The sequence below is a fragment of the Lolium perenne genome, chromosome 3 (assembly GCF_019359855.2).
Source record: "Lolium perenne isolate Kyuss_39 chromosome 3, Kyuss_2.0, whole genome shotgun sequence".
In the NCBI taxonomy this organism is placed as follows: domain Eukaryota; kingdom Viridiplantae; phylum Streptophyta; class Magnoliopsida; order Poales; family Poaceae; genus Lolium; species Lolium perenne.
The window spans coordinates 242,087,394-242,109,587 of NC_067246.2; the positions used below are offsets into that span (position 1 = coordinate 242,087,394).

General features: G+C 44.5%; 4 protein-coding genes across 5 annotated transcripts; 2 read left to right on the top strand and 2 right to left on the bottom strand.

Moving 5' to 3' along the window:
* The first annotated feature begins 1,047 nt into the window (after positions 1 to 1,047).
* LOC127343811 (uncharacterized) lies at positions 1,048 to 6,547 on the top strand. Its single transcript, XM_051370008.2, has 11 exons — positions 1,048 to 1,337; positions 2,256 to 2,341; positions 2,423 to 2,500; positions 2,876 to 2,988; positions 3,060 to 3,125; positions 3,838 to 3,939; positions 4,037 to 4,562; positions 4,735 to 4,940; positions 5,800 to 5,966; positions 6,098 to 6,257; positions 6,362 to 6,547. The coding sequence occupies exons 1-10, from the start codon at positions 1,210 to 1,212 to the stop codon at positions 6,255 to 6,257; spliced, it is 1,632 nt and encodes a 543-aa protein (XP_051225968.1). The 5' UTR covers positions 1,048 to 1,209; the 3' UTR covers positions 6,362 to 6,547.
* A 56-nt stretch (positions 6,548 to 6,603) lies between these two features.
* Positions 6,604 to 10,690, bottom strand: LOC127343810 (NADP-dependent malic enzyme). Its single transcript, XM_051370007.2, has 17 exons — positions 10,258 to 10,690; positions 9,819 to 10,166; positions 9,589 to 9,694; positions 9,432 to 9,497; positions 9,236 to 9,331; positions 9,074 to 9,145; positions 8,878 to 8,961; positions 8,657 to 8,755; positions 8,210 to 8,257; positions 8,077 to 8,130; positions 7,905 to 8,003; positions 7,719 to 7,808; positions 7,536 to 7,613; positions 7,367 to 7,441; positions 7,188 to 7,278; positions 6,966 to 7,094; positions 6,604 to 6,884 (listed from the first exon to the last, which is right to left on the bottom strand). The coding sequence occupies exons 1-17, from the start codon at positions 10,542 to 10,544 to the stop codon at positions 6,796 to 6,798; spliced, it is 1,911 nt and encodes a 636-aa protein (XP_051225967.1). The 5' UTR covers positions 10,545 to 10,690; the 3' UTR covers positions 6,604 to 6,795.
* A 135-nt stretch (positions 10,691 to 10,825) lies between these two features.
* On the top strand, positions 10,826 to 15,705 carry LOC127343812 (tryptophan--tRNA ligase, chloroplastic/mitochondrial). The gene is made up of 15 exons (XM_051370010.2): positions 10,826 to 10,970; positions 11,066 to 11,188; positions 12,132 to 12,219; positions 12,367 to 12,408; positions 12,822 to 12,911; positions 13,009 to 13,131; positions 13,779 to 13,850; positions 13,999 to 14,111; positions 14,210 to 14,231; positions 14,339 to 14,404; positions 14,609 to 14,665; positions 14,782 to 14,828; positions 14,921 to 15,002; positions 15,108 to 15,197; positions 15,372 to 15,705. Exons 1-15 carry the CDS (start codon positions 10,921 to 10,923, stop codon positions 15,504 to 15,506), a joined length of 1,200 nt encoding a protein of 399 aa, XP_051225970.1. The 5' UTR covers positions 10,826 to 10,920; the 3' UTR covers positions 15,507 to 15,705.
* LOC127343809 (probable glutamate carboxypeptidase LAMP1) lies at positions 15,614 to 21,927 on the bottom strand. 2 transcript variants are annotated; one of them, XM_071828420.1, is made up of 12 exons: positions 20,767 to 21,927; positions 20,605 to 20,672; positions 20,164 to 20,245; positions 19,967 to 20,059; positions 19,701 to 19,853; positions 18,939 to 19,004; positions 18,671 to 18,758; positions 18,462 to 18,545; positions 16,522 to 16,610; positions 16,231 to 16,347; positions 16,011 to 16,144; positions 15,614 to 15,942 (listed from the first exon to the last, which is right to left on the bottom strand). In XM_071828420.1, exons 1-12 carry the CDS (start codon positions 21,775 to 21,777, stop codon positions 15,762 to 15,764), a joined length of 2,166 nt encoding a protein of 721 aa, XP_071684521.1. In that variant the 5' UTR covers positions 21,778 to 21,927; the 3' UTR covers positions 15,614 to 15,761. The 2 variants fall into 2 exon arrangements, with proteins under 2 accessions (XP_071684521.1, XP_071684519.1); XM_071828418.1 differs by having other exon boundaries at positions 16,011 to 16,153; positions 20,767 to 21,925.
* Positions 21,928 to 22,194: the final 267 nt, after the last annotated feature.

Sequence of the window (22,194 nt, forward strand, 5' to 3'; positions counted from 1 at the left end):
CCGTTTGAAATTTCCTTTGAGGAGTAGGCTCACCTCACCATTTCACATGACTTTCATGTTATTTTTTTTTGTTTCGGTGTACAAATACACTGATAGATAAATGATTCACAAGTATAGTGTAATCTGTACGTATGTGTGAGTAAGGTTTGGACTACTTTTGCTCAATTTCTCGCTCGCCATCTTCATGGACGGCGACGTGGTGATGATATGTGAGAAGTGAGAGGTGATAATCCATGGTGGTGGAGTCATGGTGGTGTTCGTCTTCGTGGTCGGCGACGTGATGTGACCGACGTGGACGGTGTCATGGTGATGTTCGTCTTCGTGGTTGGCGATGTGCCCATGCTTTTGACCGGCGTGACCGGCAGTGCCTGGTGGTGTTCGCCTTCGTGGTCGGCGACATGGTGATGCTTGTGACCGGCGTGACCGACGATGTCATGGTGGTGTTCGTCTTCGTGGTCGGCGACGTGCCCATGCTTGTGACCGGCGGTGTCCTGGTGGTGTTCCTCTTCGTGGTCGACGACATGGTGATGCTTGTGACCGGCGTGACCAACGGTGTCATGGTGGTGTTTGTCTTCGTGGTCGGCGACGAGCCCATGCTTGTGACCGGTGTGACGGTGTCTTGGTGGTGTTCGTCTTCGTGGTCGGCGACATGGTGATGGTTGTGACCGGCGTGACCGACGGTGTCATGGTGGTGTTCGTCTTCGTGGTATGTGGTGATGCTTTTGACCGGCGTGACCGGCGGTGCCATCGCCGACGTGCCGAAGCTTGTGAACGGCGGTGCCATGGTGGTCTTGTCATAGGTGAGATAAGGTCACCATGTTGCCATATAAGTGAGGCTAGACAAACCATGTGACCAACCAATCAAAGTATCACTTGGATGCCACCCAATGCAACCCAGTCTATCAAACGATGCGCGATTAGTGAACCGGAGCTCTCCGGAACCAGATGGAAGTCCCACCTCGCAGGTGCAGTGAGCCATAACCCGACCTAAAATGCTGCTTTTTACAGGGTTGGGGTTCGAGTCTGAACCCGGGTGCCGGGGCAACAAGAGTGAGGAGAGAAGTGCTGTCAAAACAACAAAAAAGGCCGAACTTCTGTCAAAACAAGAAAAAAGGGCGGAGGGGAGAAGCGGAGAGCGCGGAACTCATCGCCGTTTCGCGTCCCTCCCTTCCACACCCCGTGTCCTCGCGCTCGCGCGGCGGCACCGGAATGGCGGAGCCGGCCTGGATGCGGAGGCAGATGGAGCAGATCCTGGAGCTGGACATGGAGGAGCTAGAGGTCGAGGAGGTCGACGACTCCGGCTCATCCTCCTCCTCCGACGTCGCCACCTTCCTCAGGTCCCACCCCTCGCCCTATTTTACCATTCCCCTGCGCTCGACGCTTAGATTGGGGCTTACTTGTTCGATATTTCGTGGTGGAGAGTGGAGAGGGGTTTCGTTCGCCATGCCGTGTTGCAATTGACGTTATTTAACCTGCTACTATTTTCTGGTATGGTGGAGTAATTATTACTCAGGAAATACTACAAGTTAGGGTGTGCCTTCTGCCCTCCTCAACATTACGAACCCAGAGGAGGTGGAAATTGGGGTTGACGAAAGCTTTCGAGCTTATTACTGAAAACGGCTATGCGCTCGAAATTGAGCTCAGTTTTAGAGGTGTAGAAGCTGGTGGTGCGATGGTCGGTAGGCAGTGGCACCCATAGGTTTCGATTGCTCCAAACTTATTTGGTTTAAGGTGATTTGGCACCCGACATCGTAACATTGTTGATACACATCAGTTGTGGAATCAAAGATTAAATGGTGGTATCCCCCATTTCCCCTTGAGTGTGAATGGACGATCTGATGTTGCGAAGACTGATGAAGTAGTTTACCTGGTGCTCACAATTGCTCTCACACTTGCAGCGATTCCATTCATGATTATATGTTTTGAGCTGGATTGATATCCTCATGCTTTGGTTGTAAGGGAATTTAATGAACATGGCATCAGCACACCATCTGTCATAAGCAGCTGGTAAGAAGAAGAGGAATGGGGTCATCCTACTGAAATCATGGGATGATCCCCATCTATAATCAATAGACCCAATCCTGGAATCTAGTGATTTTTTCGAACCAAGCATACCATGCAGTTTAGTCCACTGAAGTTTCCACTCAATGTACCCATTCTCTGATGAATGGTAGAACGAAATTTGGATCAGTTAGTTTAAATTGATGTTTATGAGGAACCGTGCTTTATTCATTTTCCTCATTCTTCTATCACAGGAATACTCATGGAGATCGAGAGGCTAGCACTTCTGAAGAGTTTACATTTAATACATCTCGGGCTTCCCTGAATACATATGTTGGTGGTAAGTGTTAAGTTATTAAATCTGATCTTAGCATGTTTTGTTATGCTAGCTGCATCGTTTTGAAGTCTGTTTATATGACAGAGGTTGATGATACCCGACGCAGATTTGCTTTCTTGAATGGTGGTGCTGTCCTCAGTTTACCTATGTTTTATCTTCAAGGTAGAGTTGCTACTGACTCTGCATTCAAGTATACTAGGATAGGGGAGTTGATCTCAAATTATCCGAATAAAGAGCCAATGCATTTTCAGGTGTTTCTCATTCTGAATAACTGATCCATCTGTGCGTGACATTAACTGCACAACTTACTAAAATTACCTTATCTATTAAAGCTTGTCAATTTCCCTGAAATCAAATGGGAGTGAAAGCTCCACAAGTAGATCAATATCTCATATATTTCAAACCAACAAAGTACAATCGGAGTTTATAGATACCCATCTGTGTTATCCTTCCACTTGTTGCTCACAACGTAACACCTTTAATGGTTAGCATTTTTAGCATACCAATTTTATTCAAGTTTATGGCATACTTTTGCAGGATTTGTTTTGTTTCCTGAAGCTACCCTGACTCTTAGAGTAATTCAGCCTAGATTATTAGCAACTGTTGACAAGGCTATTAATCATGTTGATACTCCATGCATGATAGGTGTGGTGAGTGCTACTCGCCATTGTTTTGCTGTGTCATATTGTAGTTTTATTTTTTGACAATTCTTCGACTTCAGGTTTATGCCGACCCACTCATTAATGATGGACGTCATCCTATTGCTTCAGTTGGCACAATAGCAGAGGTTCTTTTTCTTCTGTTTTCACGGAAGTTCATAAAGCTTAGAATCATACATAATGTATTGAGATTTAGCATTTCATATCTGCCCGTTTCTGTTTTTCTGTTATTTGGTTATCTTTTGTTTGTATGCTTATATCAGTTCATCGAACCCATATTCTTACTTTTGGTGTCTCTCATTCGTGAAATATTTTTCTGCAAACAGGCACCAAAGCTATTCAATTAACAGTTATGTGTAAAATTATCGCATGTGTCTCTCACCATGACAAGGCTAAGGCATTGCTGTTGTGGATACCCTTAGTCCCTTGCCATCAAAATGATGAAAAAGAAACGGTGAATTGTCATAGGGATCCATTCTTTACTATATAACGCATATGGTATGGTCGTATGGACATGTAGAGTTGACTGTACTTGCAAATGTTTTAATGGAGTAGCCTGTCATCACCAATTCAATATAATTTGTGGAGTTTTATGTTAATCCTTTGATATTACACAACAGCACATCCTGAAGCATAACTATGCGCTACACGTGTCATTGCTATGTTGCCGTGCTCAATACCTTGTATCATCTGAAACTTTCAAGCAAGACAATTGTATATTGAAATGTGATATGTTGCTGGAGTTCTCTTTTTTCCTTCATCAAACCATTTTTCTTGTACTGTACTGTGATAAGTTCTTCCCAGTATCAGGTATCCTTACGCTTTTATTTGCTAACATAGATACACCAAATTATGCGATTGGATGATGGCTCATCAAAAGTTGTCACTCGAGGTCAGCAACGGTTTTGTCTTAGACGCAGTTGGGTTGACGTCGATGAAGTAGTAAGTTCAGATTTTGTCTAATTATCTGTTATTCTGTAATGCTATGAAACAGAGCTCCATGATGGCACGACTTCCTTTTATTTTTATCCATTGACAGCCATGGGGTGAAGTCCAAATCATCGAAGAAGAAGCGCCCTTAAGAACTCCAAGAGATGCATTTGGACAGTTAGCTGCAAGTAATACCTTCAAGCAACGTGATTCATCAGTGCCCAGTTTTGTTGTATCTTCTTTCAAGCAGAGAGATCTTATGGACTCTGAAAATGATTTTGATTCTCTGTCATCCACTAGTACTTCAAGTGACCATTCAGTAACAGATACAAGAATATACTATTCCTCAAACGAAGATGAAGATCTCTTGCCTGAACCGTCTTGGCAGAAGCATGAATCTGTGAATGAATTTGGTACATTATGTCATCCAGTCAAGGATGCCACCATGGTTAATGATGATGATCTTTGGTTTGCATCCCCTAAATCCTTGTCGACAGTGAGGAAGAAAGATGAACGGCAGAGACCGTACCATTCCGCTTGTAATTCAAAGATGGCATTGGAGGCTCCGTTATCATTTTGGCCCCGATGGGTTTACGATATGTACGATTCATATTCACTTGCGAGCAGGGCTGCAGGTACTGAATTATTTCACCTCTTCTTGGTCATAATCATAATGTAGCAAAAACTGTCTCCATATTGTTCTATGTTCATTTATTTTCAACCAAATAATATTGCTTCCATTTCTTAGTATGTTGAGTTCTGATTAAAGCTTACTGTATGTATGACCTGAGCTTACTTTCATGGCAGATCTGTGGAGGCAGATAATCACAAAACCAAGCATGGATGACTATGTGAAAAAACCAGATATGTTGTCGTTTCACATTGGAAGCAGACTGCCCGTGCCAGAATCTGTGAGACAGGAATTGCTTGACATTGATGGAATCTCATATCGGCTAAAGCGGGAGATTCAGATACTGAAGGCATTTAATCTCATACGATGTAAAAATTGCCTGGTAAATGATTTTTTACCTTCATACTTACTATTTTCACTGTAGTTCCTGATCATAATTTGAGCTTCTTTTCCAACTCCATCTGACGCCTCAATCTTGCTTGCATTAGTTATGTTATGTGGTTTCTTAATCTTCACTGCTCTGGTCCTGCTTACTTGTATTAGCTTGTTGTTGGGTTTACCAGTCTGTGGTTTGCAGTTGCAGCCACAGGTCTACTTGCATAGATGAAGCAAGCCATCTATGCTTCATAAAACCAAATTGCTTCATGTGCATCTATGTTGTGGCCAGGGTTTTCAACAACCTTGCCACCAAGGTTTCCGGCAGATGAGGTCTAGATTTGTTTTAAATTGACCGGTGTCTAAAAAGTTGTGCAATTTTCGTTTGTGCACATTTGGTGTTCTGAACTGCCATGTAAAAAGACGAGGAAACGATTCTGAACCACTGCTTCTCTAATCTCTACCCCTAAATAACTAAAACTCACTGCAGATTTTGCGAAGTTGATATTTGGTGCTGGCTTTGAAAATAAAGTCCAGTTGGCACCTGTTAGTTGTTTTCTTCAGGAAAACAGTAGATGATTTATCTACTGCAAATATATTGAAGAGAGAGCGATGCTCAAAAATAAGAATTATGTAAAGCTGGCAGTCCAGCTATGGAGAGCTGCGTAGGACTCTTCTTTTGGCTCTTTTGGGGAAGTATGTTGGTCTCTTATTTATTTATTTATAAGATCTTGGAGAGGTCCTGGCTCTTTGGGACACTGGCCATGATTTTAGCAAAAGGCATACCTAAACTTATATGTAAATTCAAGTTAGTTTTAAATATTATAATTGATATGGCAATGTAACAAGTCGATTTATTATTGTAGGCTCTCATTGCAAGACGCAGTGACAAGGCGGTAATGTCTAGTGATGACCCAGTTGGTGCATATGTCAAGCCGTATGACTCTGCTGCGCAGGAGGTGATAACACTGCACAATGCTTCCGGGCTTGCACTCCATGGCAATCCTTCTAGAGATCACAGCTGGTTCCCAGGGTATGGTCTCTACTTCTCTAGTATGCTATTTTCTTTTCAGTTTCCTATCTTGAACTGGAAAACGCAGCAGGCAACTTCCATAGTTGCACATATTGCTTGTTACACCGACTCAGAGGAGGAAGTTGTTGCAGATATACATGGACGATTGCGCTGTGCACTGCCTGTGAGTCCAACATTGGCTGGCTATTCAGGGCTGACAAGAGGAATGTTCTTCCGAAATCCTTCTGGGGGATACGCAGTTCCCGAATTTCAGATGATACACAATCAGCACAGGACAGATCGTCCACGTAGGTCGGTGGTCACGGTCGGCATTGCATTTTCTCCTCTTGCTTCTCTAGAATTGCGTAGTCGGGCGTTTCTGGTGAAATTGTTTATAATAGTCTGCAGTATCACAGCTTTCTTGTTGCACACCATTCTGAACGTTACTTGACAACTTCGTCAAGAATTCTGACCCCAGGACGACTTTGTGCTGTGTCAAGTACATGCCATCGTAAATTATCATACTATGTAGCTTCCCATTGAAAAGGGACAAGGAAAATTATTCAGCATGTTGTTATATCAGAAGTCAGGTTCCCGCTGTCTGACCACATGGAAAAATTATTCAGCATGTTTCGTACTTGTACATGGAAAAACCCTATGCAACTCAAGCACACCATTTTATTATACATTATTCTCTTCCAAGCACAGGATATTAGCTCGCTGTAGCAAATCCTGTATACAATAACTCCCAAAACATGAACAAAGCACATGTGTCCAATGGCAGAGACACAGTAAATCATAATCAGGTCCAACTGTACATTATTCTTGGCCTAGGGAGTTTACAATGGATTCATCTGTAAGAACGGTAGATGGGGCTGTACATGCAGCTCTCCGCATACTTCACCAAGTCTCTTGGACGAGGGAGATGGCTAGCCAATCCTGCATACAGAAAATATATGAATTTATTGTTTGAAGTTTTCTAGAATGCTAGTGGTAAACTAAACTAAAATATGATATTACCAAGGTCATAGGCTTTCGCAGCGACACGAGCTGCGATGTTAGCTGAGATCTTCCTGATGCTGGAGAAGGGCGGATAGATCAGACCTTTGTCGAAATGCTCTGAGGTGACCTGTTCGGCTAGGCCTTCAGCTGTTCAACACCAAAAACAAAACAAGCATGCACCATCAGCACAGTTCGACAGAGTAGCACACTTCAGTCAAGTGAAACATTACTTATAGTTACCTGCAGCAAGGACCATTTCATCTTTCACCCGTATTGCCCCTGAGATCACTACACCTAAACCAAACCCTGGGAAGATGTACGCATTGTTCGCCTGATGTTTTTACAAATGGAAATGAGCAACTTCACACTGGTAAAACTAGAAATAGATATTGATTGACATACAGACTCAATTTTCTAACCTGTGCAGGTACAAAAAGCTTTTCATTGTATTTGACTGGATCAAATGGGCTTCCACTCCCAAATATTGCACGGCCCTACATGAACACATAAATCTCATAAAGCATTATGTGTTTTGGCATGCTATGATTTATCAAGGATGGCATGAAATTATCATTAGCAGAATATCACCTCACTCCATGAATATGCCTGCTCAGCAGTACATTCAGATTTTGATGTTGGGTTTGATAGAGCAAGGATGATTGGTCTCTGCATTTTGTTGTAATTAGCGGTCAGTCGTCAGAATCGTTATTAAGGCAGGCTGAGATTGTACTGTTCTTTTGTGAACTATAATGTCAATGATGTTTGTGTTACCTTGTTAATCGAAGACATAGCCTCAATCACCTCTTTGGTGAAACTTTGACCCACACCAGCTGATCCTATGAGTGCAGTCGGTTTGATGTCCTGAAAAATGGAAATCAATGTACTGCCTGCCTGATAAAGCAGAAGTATACACTGGAACACTATTGCGAGTCTCTAAAGTTCAGTGTAGCTTTATACCTTGATGGCACTTAATAGATCTTTGACTGGTTCATGCTCATGTGCATATAGCTTCTTAAAAGGCTGTATAGACTCTTTACGCGAACTGACGATCAGCCCCTGCAACCCACTATATATCAGTATACGGTCGCTTATCGATTGGTTTAAGCCAGGAGGGAATGCTTTGCAATACCTTTGAATCAACAAGCCAAATATTTTTGCGAGCCTCTTCGGGTGAAAGGTGGGACTGAAACATAACATAAGAGTAACATCATTAGTAACACACTCCAGATCCCAACGAGACAAAAATTAACAAAACCAACTACCTGCATTGATATCTCCAAAGCCACTAGTTCAGCAATGCCTGTACCAGCCTGCAAGAACAGATAATTGGGCTCCGATTACTCACAAACTTGAAACCAATTGATGAGTAACATGCTTATCAGGGTTCAGTAGAGGCACCATATGGCACAAAAAAGAACTGACTATCTTAACATGTAAACTATAACAAGTGGATCTAAAAAACTGATAATTTAATATGCATTGTCATTCCATTCCTAAAAGAGAACCAACAGAACTAGCACGGTACAAATGCTTTAGAATTTAGCATAGCACGTCCCTAGCAAATCTCCATTTGATCATTCAGTTCATCAGGAATGAGAAGCAATCTGTGATGCAGCAGCACAGCACTGGCAGATGCTTAGAAACTTTGCAGCAGTCTGAAGTAACCAGGAGTAACGCAGGACCAGCTGTTTTGCGTTAAGATTACTAACCTCTCCCGCACCGAAGAATAAGAATTTGTGATCAGCTAAAGTTCCGCCAACAAACTTCAGACCAGCAATAAGGCCCGCAAGGACCACCGCAGCCGTGCCCTATGCATATCAAAGTTAAACTTATAGGGTCGCGCATAAGCAAATCCCCTGGTTTTGCTTGGAGTAATCATAATACTAGTTCCAAAGATACAGAAACCACAAAATCTTGTCCCTGGCACTACCTGAATATCATCATTGAAGACGAGATGGGTTCCCTTGTACTTCTCGAGAAGGGTAAATGCATTGTGGTTTGCGAAGTCTTCAAACTGTGAAGTTTACATGTCAAAAGGAATGCGAAGGAAACTTCGGTAAGTGGCCATGATAGCAGCTCAGGTACAGACCAGACCAGAACTAATGGTTATTTCGGCTGTTTCATACCTGGACAAGAGTCTTCGACCCATAGTTCTGCTTAACGGCAGCCATGAACTCATCCAGAAGCTCAGTGTATTCCTGAAACGAGAAATGGAGGCGAGCTGTGAGGACTCGTGACCATAGTGTGACAACGGAGGTTAGCTAAGGAAGATACAGCAAACGTGGGACCTGGCCAGTGGCCCTTCTTTGCCGTAATCCAATGTAGAACTCGTTATTCAGTAGCTCCTCGTTGTTCGTTCCCACATCGATGGTTATAGGCAATGCCTGGGACGCAAAACGGAAACAAAGTCATATCAGTTTATCGAATTGCTCGCTGTGAAATGTGAACAGAACAAGACACGGTCCTGATGCTCTATGTACTTACACCAGATGGCCTGACGCCACCAAGGGCAGTATACAGAGCAAGCTTCCCCACGGGAATCCCCATACCCTGCATGTAGCACATGATTTCCATCCATGATAAGCAACGAGCCAGGAATTAATTTGGTGAAAAGAGACGGCCGGAGAGGTGAGTGACTGACCTGGCAGCCAAGATCTCCGAGGCCTAAGATGCGCTCGCCGTCGGTGACAACGATGACCTGAATACTCTTCTCCGGCCAGTTCCTCAGCACCTCCAGTATCCTTCCCCTGGAACGGAACAGAGCACGACGAATTCAGTTCGGTTGAACAGAAGCTGGCTTCAGGCAATCAGGCCGTGTGAACAAAAAACGAACGAGCTTGGTCTTGGTGGGTCAATTAACTCCAAACGTACTTGTCTTTGAGACTGATGTAGAGGCCCTGCGGCCTTCTGAAGATGGAGCCGTACTTCTGGCACGCCTCGCCGACGGTGGGCGTGTAGACGACGGGGAGCAGCTCCTCGACGTTGTCGACCATGAGCTTGTAGAAGAGCCGCTCGTTCCGCTCCTGGAGGTCCACGAGGAACATGTAGCGGTGCAGGGGCGTCTCGAGCTCCCGCACGTTCTGCAGCAGCCGCTTCTCCTGGAGCTCCTGGGGCAGCACCGCCGGCGGCAGCAGGCCGCGCAGGTAGTGCGCGTCCCGCTCCTCCTCCGTGAACGACATGCCCTTGTTGTGCCGCGGATCCCTCAGCAGCGAGTGGCCACTGCAAATCAGCAGCAGCAGCAGCTGAGTTGAGCAACGCGCGTGTAGAACTAGAACAGCAGTTGTTGAGCAAGGCAAGCTGCCGTACGTACCTGGCGATGCAGACGGCCCACGGCGTGACGGGCTGGTCCTGGGTGGCGCGGTCCTCGCCGTAGGCGTCCTCCACGCCGCCGGTGGCCACGCCCGCCATCGCGGCGTCGGAGGAAGGCGGCACGGCGCCGTTCTTTCCTCCCTCCCCCTCCCCTGATCGTCCTCCGGTCATAGCACCGCACTGCGCCGCTCTCGCTGATCCTATCGTCCTGCTGCTGTAGCACCGCGACCACGCCTCTCTGGAAGCAGATGCAATGCGAGCCAAGCTGGTGCGGTGTAGCCCGAGCATAAAGGGAGCTCGGCGGGGAGGAGGAGGAGAACTTGGAGAAGCCGAGCGGCGGACAGCGAAGACATGGCGACACCGCGCGTCGCCTCTTGTCCGGGGACACGTCGCGGGAGAGGTGGCGCCACGCGCCTCCCCGGTAGGCCGGCTCTAGAAGCTCTCGCGGCACGGCGGCAGGGCCGGGGATTCGTCCACCTGGAGAAAGCACTGGGCTGCCTCGGCCCGGTTCGGCCGCAAAAGCCCAGCCCGGTCCAGGATCGCGTCCCCATCTCAAAACCCAACCCACATCTCCCCGGTAGTGTTCGTCGTCTTCTTCCTCCATCCGAAACAGCGCAGCCAAATCCGAAGCAGAGCACGCGGCGGCCGGACCGGGAGGGACGCCATGAGCCGCGCGCTCCTCTCCCACATCCTCCACCGCCCGCCCCTCCTCGCGTACCGTACTCCACACTCTTCCTCCCCCTCCTCCTCCTCTCGCGTGCACCGTCTGAGGCTTTTTCTCCCTATGCCCAATTGGGTTCTGCGCGCAGGTCGAGGAGTGGCATCCGAGGAGGGGCGATTCCTTCCCGCCTCCCCGCTCTCCGTCTCAACTGCAGCAGCGCCGCGGAAGCCGCAGCCTCGGCCGATGAGGCGCCTGCTCCCCCGGCCAGGAAGTAAGTCCAGTCCCGCGCCTCTGTCCTTGCTCGTGTGGTGTTCGACGTAATGCACTTGCTAGACTTTGGGCCTTGCATGATTTCCTGCATTTGGCTGAAGGTCATGTTACTTTGTGATGTTTGAATTGTGATGCTGGAGCGTTGAGATTATGCTAAGGTTGCGCGACGCTGGTCCATGCCATGCCATAGTCTTCACTTTAGTTTCTGTCCCAGCATATTCATTGTGCTGATAATCATTTGGTTCTTCCTGCAGTGGTATTCACTTCATTACTTTCTTCTAGTCTTGCCGAAAATAATGTGTACTTATTGTGAAGTCATGATAGCAACAACAGCTATTGTGGTAGTCTAGTTAGTATCTTTTCAAGGCAGTCTAGTTAGTATTTATCAGGAAAGTATCTAAGTAAGAATTGTATATGTCTAATTAGTATCTCTTTAGGGCAGTCTAGTTAGTATTTATCACTGAGTAAGTAAGACTTCTATAATGCATGTCGTAGTAAGGTAAATTGTGCATAGGTGGCATCGTTGGTGTGCGTCTCTTATGATTTTGGCCCTCCAAGTGCACAGGGTTGTTGTTCATTGCAAAAAAAAAAAAGTGCACAGGGTTGCAATTCATGCTGTATTCCTCCTAGCGATGTCATTCTTTCATTTGCTCCTATGGGAATCTGCTTTTAATGCTTTGTTATCATCTAATTTCATATAAAAAATGAGATTGTGCATGATAAGCTTGCTTGAGACAGACGATAATTCATCATCCAAGATCCAAAGATGGGATCCATTTTCATGGGGTTACTCCTCATAGTTATCAAGTGAATTAATATTCCTGCAGTATAATAATAGGAAATGTATTTTTATAGCAGGTCATGTGTAATCCTGATAAATCTATTTACTTGTTTCTTTTTTTTATTGTGATTTGAATAACAGTCGATGTGTCCACCCACTGCAGGAAAAGAGTAGTTTCTGGTGTACAGCCAACAGGAATGGTGCACCTTGGAAACTATCTTGGCGCTATTAAGAATTGGGTTGCACTTCAGGTACTGCATAGTTGAATTTGTAACTGCATTTCCACCTTCATCTGGTTGAGATGTGTGAATTACGAAGCTATCCAGTGCTAAACTAAATATCCCTTAGATCTATGTTTTGCATCTTCTTATCCTTTGTTCTGCGATGATACCTTGCAGGATTTATACGAGACATTCTTTTTCATTGTGGACCTGCATGCGGTAAGCTGTTTCATGGCCATCCTACAATAAAAGCGTAATGAATTTGTATAGTGTGTAGTTCCTGTGTATAGCTGATTAAGTTAAGCTAGCAATCAACATTACTTTTTCTAATTTATCCGGTGCTTCGATCAAATTGGGATGCTTCATTTTACCTAGTATGGTTGGATACTCTTCGAACACAAGCTGCATCTGCGTCATCACAATGTCTAAGCAGAGCATGTAAAGTATATGTTAACCAAGCAGTGTTAATGCTGTATATGTAAACTAGAGTATTACCTTACAGAAACACAAGCAGCTGCATAATGTGTATGTTTGATTATAATTAACTTTTTGAAGATATTTCTCTCCATTATTCACTCGAATAGCCTAACATTTGACAATATATGTTTACCGCTATGTTCAAACATGTGCAGATTACTTTACCATATGAAGCACCACAGCTATCTAAAGCTACAAGAAGCACCGCTGCAATTTATCTGGCATGCGGCATTGATAGCTCCAAGGTCTGCATCACATACTTATATAATGCTATGCTTTGGTGTTCCTGTTGTGGATATTTTTCTGTTGCTGAAGGTTTTACGTTACTTTGTGTGTTTCCAGGCCTCCATTTTTGTACAATCTCATGTACGTGCTCATATTGAGCTGATGTGGCTACTGAGTTCTTCAACTCCTATTGGGTGGCTCAACAAGATGATCCAATTCAAAGAGAAGTCACGCAAGGCGGTGCGTCATTCGCTGTACGATAGCTTCACTGTCAACTTCGGTTTAACTGAATACCTCATAAGCCATCATAGTACATAAGGGATTTAAAAAAAACTATAGCTTAATTCACAAATAGACATTTTTCTATGTTGTGGAGATTATGTGGCAATCAAATTGACACCCTTACAATTTATGACTAATATGATTAACCTGCAGATAAAAAACACTACATCAATAATATGCACTGACAGCTGTTCCCTAGTGATTTATAATATCCTACTGAGCATTGAGAAGAACAAAAATGCTAAATTTAATAATCCAACCTTAGGTTTTAACTGCCACTTTGAATTGTCTGATGCATTATTGAATCAGAGGTAAATATTCTTCTTGGAACAGATTTTCTTTTGTTTAGCATATGTTGTGTCAACCTCAAGTGTAATGTCTTAAAACTATAGTGATATACAATTTCTGACTTTGTCAAAATTGTTAGTTCTATCATTACTATTTACTGAATCGTTAGTTCCATATTTTTAGTTATCAGATCAGATGAATCCAGGTTTTATTATGCATTCCCAATCAGTCCCCATGCGATTTTCTTCACATTGTTAATTTTATTAAATTTCATTAGCAACTTATTGTATTACCAATGTTCTCTCTTAAATTACCAGGGTAATGAAAATGTTGGAGTGGCACTTCTAACATATCCTGTTCTAATGGCTTCTGACATCCTTTTGTACCAGGTAAAGTTTGTCTGTGGCTACCATTGTGTTACATTAGTCTTACTGTAAAAGCTAACGGTTAGAAGCATATAATTCAACTTCAGCCTTGTGCCTTTTACACTGCATTCCTTACATTGATGTCAACAATAGCTGATTTGTATGATTGCAGTCCGATTTGGTACCTGTTGGTGAAGATCAGACACAACATTTGGAATTAACTCGTGAAATTTCTGAACGTGTAAATAATCTCTATGGTGGAAGGAAGTGGAAGAAATTGGGAGGGTGAGAAAAGCTAAACTATCTTGTACCCTTTTTGAGATACTAGTAGTAGGCTAGTAGCTGTCTCTCACTATGATAATGTCATGTCTATGTGTTCGCAGGAGAGGCGGTTCATTATTTAAGGTGTGTTTAGTCGTGCATACACATGGTTTGGCATCATTTCAAGATTCAACATCTTGAGCAACAGATGCTTTGCACTTTTGCTTACTGAGCTTTTCCGGATTATTTAGGTTCCTGAAGCTCTGATCCCTCCAGCAGGTGCCCGTGTCATGTCCCTAACTGATGGTCTCTCCAAGGTAATTGGCCATGCATGCAGCATTTCTTACCTGATCACAAACTAAAGTTAGTGCTTTTCTATGGTTATTATACCGCTAGTTTAGATGTTAATCCTTGATCATATACGTATTATTTGCAGAGCTGTTTCGATGTACATATTCTACTTACCTCCTCAATGTGCTGTATGTGTATGTTTGTACTGATATTCTGTTTATTGGTGATAGATGTCTAAGTCTGCTCCTTCAGACCTATCTCGCATTAACCTTCTTGACCCAAAAGATGTAAGTACAGAGTAATGCAAATTTAACTTGTCTTATTTCTTCCGTTAACTGACCGTGTTTATGTTTAAAGTTTTAAGCATTTTGATTTATTCTGATAGCTGTCTATCACTTCGCAGGTGATCGTGAACAAAATCAAACGCTGCAAAACTGACTCGCTCCCAGGGTCTGTAGCCCCCCCTTCCCTCTCACTCCAAACTTGAATTAATAGATTAGCCTTTGGTAAGAGACTCATGTCATTCAATTTGCACACTCCAGCTTGGAATTCGACAACCCAGAGAGACCGGAATGCAAAAATCTTCTCTCAGTCTACCAGATCATTACCGGGAAAACAAAAGAGGTGGTTAACTTCTGCGTACTTGAATAGTACACCTGCTCAGCCAGGTTTCATCTATGTCCAGTATCATGTTGATTGAAAACATAATTTACCCATCTGACCTTACAGGAAGTTGTTAGCGAATGCCAAGATATGAACTGGGGGACATTCAAGACTACCCTTACAGATGCCTTAGTTGATCATCTGCAACCTATTCAGGTATGGTAATTTCTGGACTTGTGTGGTTTATCATGTCCATCCTTTGAGTTTATCCAAGTATATACTTAATCATTGTACTAAACAATTGCAAACCAAATTACATTCACTTGGACAATCAATTTCATCTTGCATATGCCCTCTGGTTATTACATTCGTCTTTTTACCTTTATGTAGGTCCGATACGAGGAGATCATGGCTGATCCTGGTTACTTAGATAGTGTTCTGATAGATGGGGCAGGGAAAGCTTCTGAGATAGCAGACGCCACCCTCAGCAACGTTTACCAAGCCATGGGTTTCTTGCGCAGATAGCTTGCAGAACATTTCACAAGAACTACTGGTTCAATTTTTTTTGGAACTGCACATTACTGGTCTTCTTGCACTTGTTGGCCTTTATATATCTCGAATTTAGACGCATGTTGGTAAACATTCTTTCAATAGGATTGTAATGAATTATTCGTCAAAAGATAACATCTGAATTCCACCTCTAGATAAGGTTACGATTTTTTTTGAAAGTTACATGTGATTATAGCTGTAGAAGGAATTTCAACAACAGAGCAAAAGGTTTCATGTTAACTGTCCGCTGAGGACTAATGCGGCTTGGCTGATGATTCTAGCAATCCTGTGAATCTCATGCTGTACAGATTGCCAGGACTCAGAAGTATTTGTTTTCTTTGCTGTCTGAATGGCATCATCAACACCTGGATACACCTCCGCCCCATAATCGTTGTACAGTGAAGGTCCATAGATCTGCATGATTTGTTTTCCATAAGCACAATGGTAATATAATGTACTTGCCCAAAACCACATCAACTTATCATGTGTTTGTACCATGGTCTCCCGGACAGTCCTTCCCGCTCTGTGAACGCTCGTTCAGTCATCATCAACCGGTCATTGAGATCTCTTACCTTCAATGGATTGTTTCGCCAAGGGGACCAAAAATTCCGTGTCTGTAGAACCTAGTCACGAAAAATAACTTAGTAAGCCCAAAATAAAAGCTATGAATAAACAACAACCAATAGGTAGAACGAAATACCTCCAGTTCAGAGTCCACTTTTAGAACTGCCCTGTCGAACTCTTTGATTGACTTGTGGAGGGGAGATAAGCTGACAGGCATTCCTAGTACTCTCTCATTTATACCCACCGCACCTTTCTGCCAAGCAAACGCTACTGTCAGGATCCTCCAAATTTAGACTTCTAATTACTGACAGGAGATGCACAGTTCCAGTTGGTATATAGTTTATAGGAGAGCTCTGGAAAACTTTGTTTTCTCTCTCTCACGGGCAAGCATTTCACTGTGTATTAAGATATCTGAAGGACATGTTACCTCAAGCTCTGCAACATAAGAACTGTAGTTGAAAGGTAGGATCTCCTCATCCGAAAGCCTCAAAGCTAGAAGCCCCCACATGCTTGCCACTACAAGGAGAGATGATGTTAACTTGAGTTTTGGCCAGTGAGCTTATGCGCACAATATTTTAGCTCAACACATTTTCGATGATCATCTGAAGTGGAATTAGATAGGACAGACAGATAGGACAGACAATGCAATATTTTTTTCCCACATTTGTAAATGCATACTTCATTTATAAGGAGAACCTCAACATATGTCCACTAGGACAATGCCTCACAGTTCTAATGTTCTATGCATGTAAAGTTGCAAATCTAAAAGAATCTCATCGAGTATAGCGCACAAGGTTTGAACCGCACCAAAGCAGAGATTGGTTCAATGTTTCTTTTCCTTTGTACAGTTGAAGAAGCAAGCAAGTGATGATGTGTCATAACATGCATCGCTAAGCAGGACAGAGGGATGGACACACTTAAAGCCTTGTTTGGTACTAGTGTTTTAATGGAGATAATATTCTAGAGTATTGGGTGAATTTCTGCTGTCACCCAATCCCCACAAAACCCCATCCCCAATCCACTAGGTAGAGGTAGAGTATTGGGGATTGAAAAAATTACACTAAAATTTGGGGAAAAGTGGGGATTAAACTCGCTCATACTCTACCACCAAACATGCATTTACAATAAGTGAGGATTTGAAGTTTGGAGCAGATTATCCCCGCTAATCCCCACTAAAACTCTAGAGCCCTAGTGTGGTTAAATTTACACTTCACATTTTAACAATGTCTCATGAGGTTCTCTAAGTTTTTGTATGTACCTTCTGCGACAAGCTCCTAACTGTCATCTCAAGTTTCCAAATGTGCCTAAATAGTGTTGTTACTATCGGTGGAGGATCAAGTGGAGGCCTATGTTGACATGAGGGTAAGGGCTATATTAGGTCGGCATTGCCAAGCTTCACGCACAAGCCAACCCAACTAGAAGTCCGAACTGATGGAAAGGGCTAGGCAATCCACTTATACATATCAACACCCCTTCTCACGTGTTACCGGGAGAAGAGAAGAGAAAGTCAACACCATGGAAAGAAGAATAACACACGTATGAATGATCGTATACATGACGGACATATGGATGGGCAAATATTGCGAAACCCAGGACTCAAACTTGAGACTGTGGTTTCTGATACCATGTCAAGCTTCATGCACAAGCCAACGCAACCAGAAGTCCGAACTGATGGAAAGGGCTAGGCAATCCACTTATACATATCAACATGCATAACAAATAAAAGAGCATCTCGAGGACAAGCTGCTTGTGGGAATGGGTGTAATGTCATGGGCATTGTTAGGAAATACTCCATCTATTCCCAAATATAAGTTGTTTTGGTAAGCCAAATTGACTTGCTAAAACATCTTATATTTAGAAACAGAGGGAGTACATAAGTATATATTTAGCTAGGAGGGGTGTAATGTCATGGGCATTGTTAGGAAATAGTCCATCTGTTCCCAAGTATAAGATGTTTTGGTAAGGCAAATTGACTTGCTAAAACATCTTATGTTTAGAAACGGAGGGAGTACATACGTATATATTTAGCTAGGATAGGAAATATGGTAGTTTAAAATTTAAATAGGACAATAAGGATGTGATTTGGTGGAGGAAAGCAGCAATTCAATGCTTAGGTCTAATCAAGTTTCCGCTACAAGAGGGACACCATGAACTTATTATCAATTAATTAAGCAATGAGAAGAATAAACTACTCCCAGTTTCTCACTTCTGTCCCTCTCATCCCCTGCACCATGGCGCACCATGGCGAGCAACCCTCACTCCTTAGAACTGTACCCCCAAGGCCCCAACCATGTCACGTTCATCGGTCTTAGTACGAGTAAAAATTCAGCATGTGACAACTCCATGTCGGTTGAACATATGGGATACCTGCGACATGCCTGCGGAACATGGGATCTCCATACTTTTCCATCCATGTGAAGTCATCGTACAGGCTATGGTACACGGCATAATCTGCAAACAAGTAGCACTGTTATTTGATTCGGTCTAGCACAAAAATCACAATCATTCAAGAATGCAAAGGACAAAATATTTCAAGGAACGTAACTTAATGAGCATAATAAAAACTTCGAACAAACCTGACCCAATAGACATATCAACTGAAGGAATACCAATATGTTGAACAAAGGCCGAATAATCTGAACTTCCACCTCCTAACCTTCCAATCTGTCATCAGAAATCTTAGACTTGTATCTAGTATAATAAAAGCATCACATCCGAACTTCGAAAAAAAGGGAACAGAACTATGTCTAAACTATACATAATATTTCCTTTCACATGGCAAGTACTCAGAATACTAAGAAAACAAATTGTGTGACAAGCTTTACCTAAACATTAAGTGCTTACCAGAGAACTATCAGAAGCCATCCACATGTCATACAGACTTTCTGTTCCATTATCAGGATTTGGAACCTTGCTCGAACAAAAAAAAAAAACAGAATATTAAGAGAAGTAAAGAACCCTGATCGGTGATCACTAATTCACTGTTTAATAATTAGTAGACATTCCTACTGACAACAATTCCATTACACAGTAAACTATTCTGTCTTTCAATTGTACAAATTTTAAGCAATCACAAAATAAACTGAGCACAGGCTAGAGAGAAAATAATTTACTGATTGTAAGTTAGTTGCTGTACTGTCCCCTTGGCATAATTGCATAAGTGTAATTCGATTGCTCATAATTTTGGCCATGTACGAGTTACAACATGATGTTAGTGCCCAGCTACTCGAAAACTTGGGGCAAGTTGGTCTATATGCTAAGTTTTGCCACTTTTTGTTTGTTTGCCAAACTTGCCTACGTTTAGGTCATCAAAACTGGAACCACTTTGGTTAGTCTAATGGAATTTGTGCCACACTTTTCTAAGTTATTGACGTGTGGGGCTAGGTGTATGCCTAACTTAGGGTGTGGAAAAGTATGGCAAGGTTTGGTTATGAACAACAGTCTTTGGTCAAACTGTGGCTTGCCACAATTGCCTCCGGACTCTCTCACCTAAATGCTATGGCAACATGGAAGCAAGCATCCCTGGGAGGGTTGATCATGACTAACATTATTGTATTTTTTTTTCTGTTGAGCTGGAAAAAACATGTTTATTTTAAACTAGGGTACCTGTTTGCTCGCTTGCTTAAGCAACTCATCAAGTTGAGGAGTGGCTGATGCGTCAAATCCAGAATTACAGACCCCAATATCTACATTCAGGTAAGCAACAGTCTTTGAAGTTAGCATTGCTCTGTTCTCTTCAACCCATTCAGTTGACCCTATCTGCAATTTTCGGAAGATATTAGTACAAGAAGGACAGGTGAACTGCTTGATAATAGCCAGAGAGAGAGAGAGAGAGAGAGAGAGAGAGAGAGAGAGAGAGAGAGAGAGAGTACCAATCCGTACTCTTCGGCATCCCAGTTACACAAAATGATTGTCCGACGAGGTCTCCAACCCTTGTTTTGTAGCTTAGACAACCTTTGAGCTAGCTACATTCAATGGCAGGTAACAAGCCAATGTGTTGCTCCGAATCATGAGTAGACTAAAACGGAAGAGTTGAGAATTTGACATAGAGCAACCCAATATGAAATACCTCAAGCAAGGCTGCCGTTCCGCTGTTCGGGTCAGCTGCCCCAAATGTCCATGCATCACGATGGTTGCCAAGGATAACGTACCTGTGTGTGCATGAAAATTAATTATCATACATTTGAAATATGATGCACAAACATGCCCATCAGAATCTAACAATAAGCGGGTTCCTGGTATCTATTTCAAAATTGCAGTCCAAGAAATCTCTGACCAATTATACTGATGAAATGTAGCTGAGTTTGTAGTCAATCTCAATGAACACTGTAGTTGCAAATTTGCTGAATTTTATCCAGGGTACTCATAATGTAGCTTCTGTCAAACGATTTGGACAATGTTGTCGACAGTCGGGGTTTGGGCAGGCACCAAGTGTATGATGGGTGATCAGCGGCTTGGCCATTTGTGGATCTTTACTATTAAAGGAGAAAAGTTGGAGAGTTCTATTTACCTATCAGGTTCTTCTTTCCCTTCAATCACCGCAATAACATTCTGAATAGTAGCCATCGTCTCATTCCCCTACAAAGAAACACACAGGTGGTTGGTTATCACTGAATTCAGGAACTGAAACCATAAAGAGCAAACTCAGATCTTCATCTCCACAGCAACTCACTGTATAAGTCAGATTGAGCACCGCCGGCCCGGGGCCAAGACGGTAAACCGGCGCGCCCTCGCCGCCTTGCCAATCCTCTGGCGCGACATCTCCCCCAATGAGCTGCAGTATCTCCTCCCCGTCCCTCCCCGAAACCGGCAGCGCCGGTATCCCCGGCATGTCGTCCGAGGCCATCGCCTCGGCGATGCTAACGCGCTCGCACCCTTCGGACGACGGCCACATCGGCGTCGTGGGGTCCCCGACCCCCTTGAAGGTGCTCCCGACCTGCACGCCGGTGGGCGGCATCCACGGCCCATCCGGAAAGGCCTTCCCGGGCGCGTAGTCCTTGAAATCGGTGTATATCACCGCCGCCGCCGCGCCAGCGAGGCGGGCGTTTATCACTTTGTCGCCGCGGTACACCTTGCCGTAGCGCGCGACCGCGACCTTGCCCGTGACGTTCACGCCGCGGGCGGCGAGGAAGGCGTAGTCCTCCGCGCGGCCGTAGTTGGCGTAGACCGCCTCGGCGGCGGCGGAGCCGGACGCGGAGTAGGCGAGGAAGGTGGGGACGACCTCCGCCGAGACGGCGGCGTTGGGGTCGTCGGGGTAGGTGTCCTGCACCAAAGCGAAGGCGGTGGTGTGGTGGCCGGGGGCGGAGAGGGAGAGGGAGCGGTGGGCCGGGTAGGAGAGGAGGACGGAGTAGGGCGTGACGCGGGTGGGGAAGGAGAGGGAGGCGAGCATGGAGACGACGTGCTCCGCGGCGGCGGCGTTGGCCTCGCTGCCCGCGAGGTGGGGGCGGGCGGTGAGCGCGCGGAGGTGGGCGGCGGCGGTGTCGTTGGAGCCCAGGGTGAGGAAGAGGGCGTGGTAGTAGGAGGGGGCCGGCGCGGCGAGGAGGTGGTAGTAGGTGGCGAGCGCCGCGGCGACGAGGAGAGGGAGCGGGTGGAGCCACGCGGCCGCCCGGCGAGGAAGATAAGGAGGGGCGGCGATGAGCGGTGTCCGCGTGGAGGTGTCGTCCCCGACGTGGGGAGGCGCCATGGCTGCCGGCGTGCGCTGCGGGCGGCGGAGGAGCCGGAGCGGAGTGGGTGCACGGCTAGAGGCGGAGGGACACGCCGGCCCGGCAGTTTCCTTATCTCTCTGTCTCTGACATCTGGGCCCCGCGAAAGGTTTACGTTATTTAAGTTATCGTTCGTCGCTGGGGCAGCGTCAGGTGTGATTCGTCGACTGGTGGGGAACGATGCGTTTTTTCGTCTTTACGGTGGAGTGGGCCTGGCTGAGTGGGTGAAGACGTGGATCGGTTCTCAATGGGCCTTCTTTCTTTAGGACTTGCTTGATTTAAAGACAACTAGCAAAAGAGCCCGTGCGTTGCACCGGAAGAAACAAATAATCAAACACTACAAAAGAACCATCAGTGTTAACACTTCTTCTCTTTGTCACCATCACATTTTCTCGTAT

Coding starts and splice junctions, on each gene's coding strand:
- LOC127343811 (XM_051370008.2), top strand. CDS start 1,210: ATGGCGGAGCCGGCCTGGATGCGGAGGCAGATGGAGCAGATCCTGGAG. Junction 2,342..2,422: donor CCTGAATACATATGTTGGTG/GTAAGTGTTAAG, acceptor TTTATATGACAG/AGGTTGATGATACCCGACGC. Junction 2,501..2,875: donor ACCTATGTTTTATCTTCAAG/GTAGAGTTGCTA, acceptor ATACTTTTGCAG/GATTTGTTTTGTTTCCTGAA.
- LOC127343810 (XM_051370007.2), bottom strand. CDS start 10,544: ATGCTCGGGCTACACCGCACCAGCTTGGCTCGCATTGCATCTGCTTCC. Junction 9,695..9,818: donor TACATCAGTCTCAAAGACAA/GTACGTTTGGAG, acceptor GTTCCGTTCCAG/GGGAAGGATACTGGAGGTGC. Junction 7,809..7,904: donor ATCTATTAAGTGCCATCAAG/GTATAAAGCTAC, acceptor TCCATTTTTCAG/GACATCAAACCGACTGCACT.
- LOC127343812 (XM_051370010.2), top strand. CDS start 10,921: ATGAGCCGCGCGCTCCTCTCCCACATCCTCCACCGCCCGCCCCTCCTC. Junction 13,132..13,778: donor AAGAGAAGTCACGCAAGGCG/GTGCGTCATTCG, acceptor TTAAATTACCAG/GGTAATGAAAATGTTGGAGT. Junction 14,405..14,608: donor TAACTGATGGTCTCTCCAAG/GTAATTGGCCAT, acceptor TATTGGTGATAG/ATGTCTAAGTCTGCTCCTTC.
- LOC127343809 (XM_071828418.1), bottom strand. CDS start 21,777: ATGGCGCCTCCCCACGTCGGGGACGACACCTCCACGCGGACACCGCTC. Junction 20,060..20,163: donor GAACGGCAGCCTTGCTTGAG/GTATTTCATATT, acceptor CATTGAATGTAG/CTAGCTCAAAGGTTGTCTAA. Junction 16,348..16,521: donor CTTATGTTGCAGAGCTTGAG/GTAACATGTCCT, acceptor TTTGCTTGGCAG/AAAGGTGCGGTGGGTATAAA.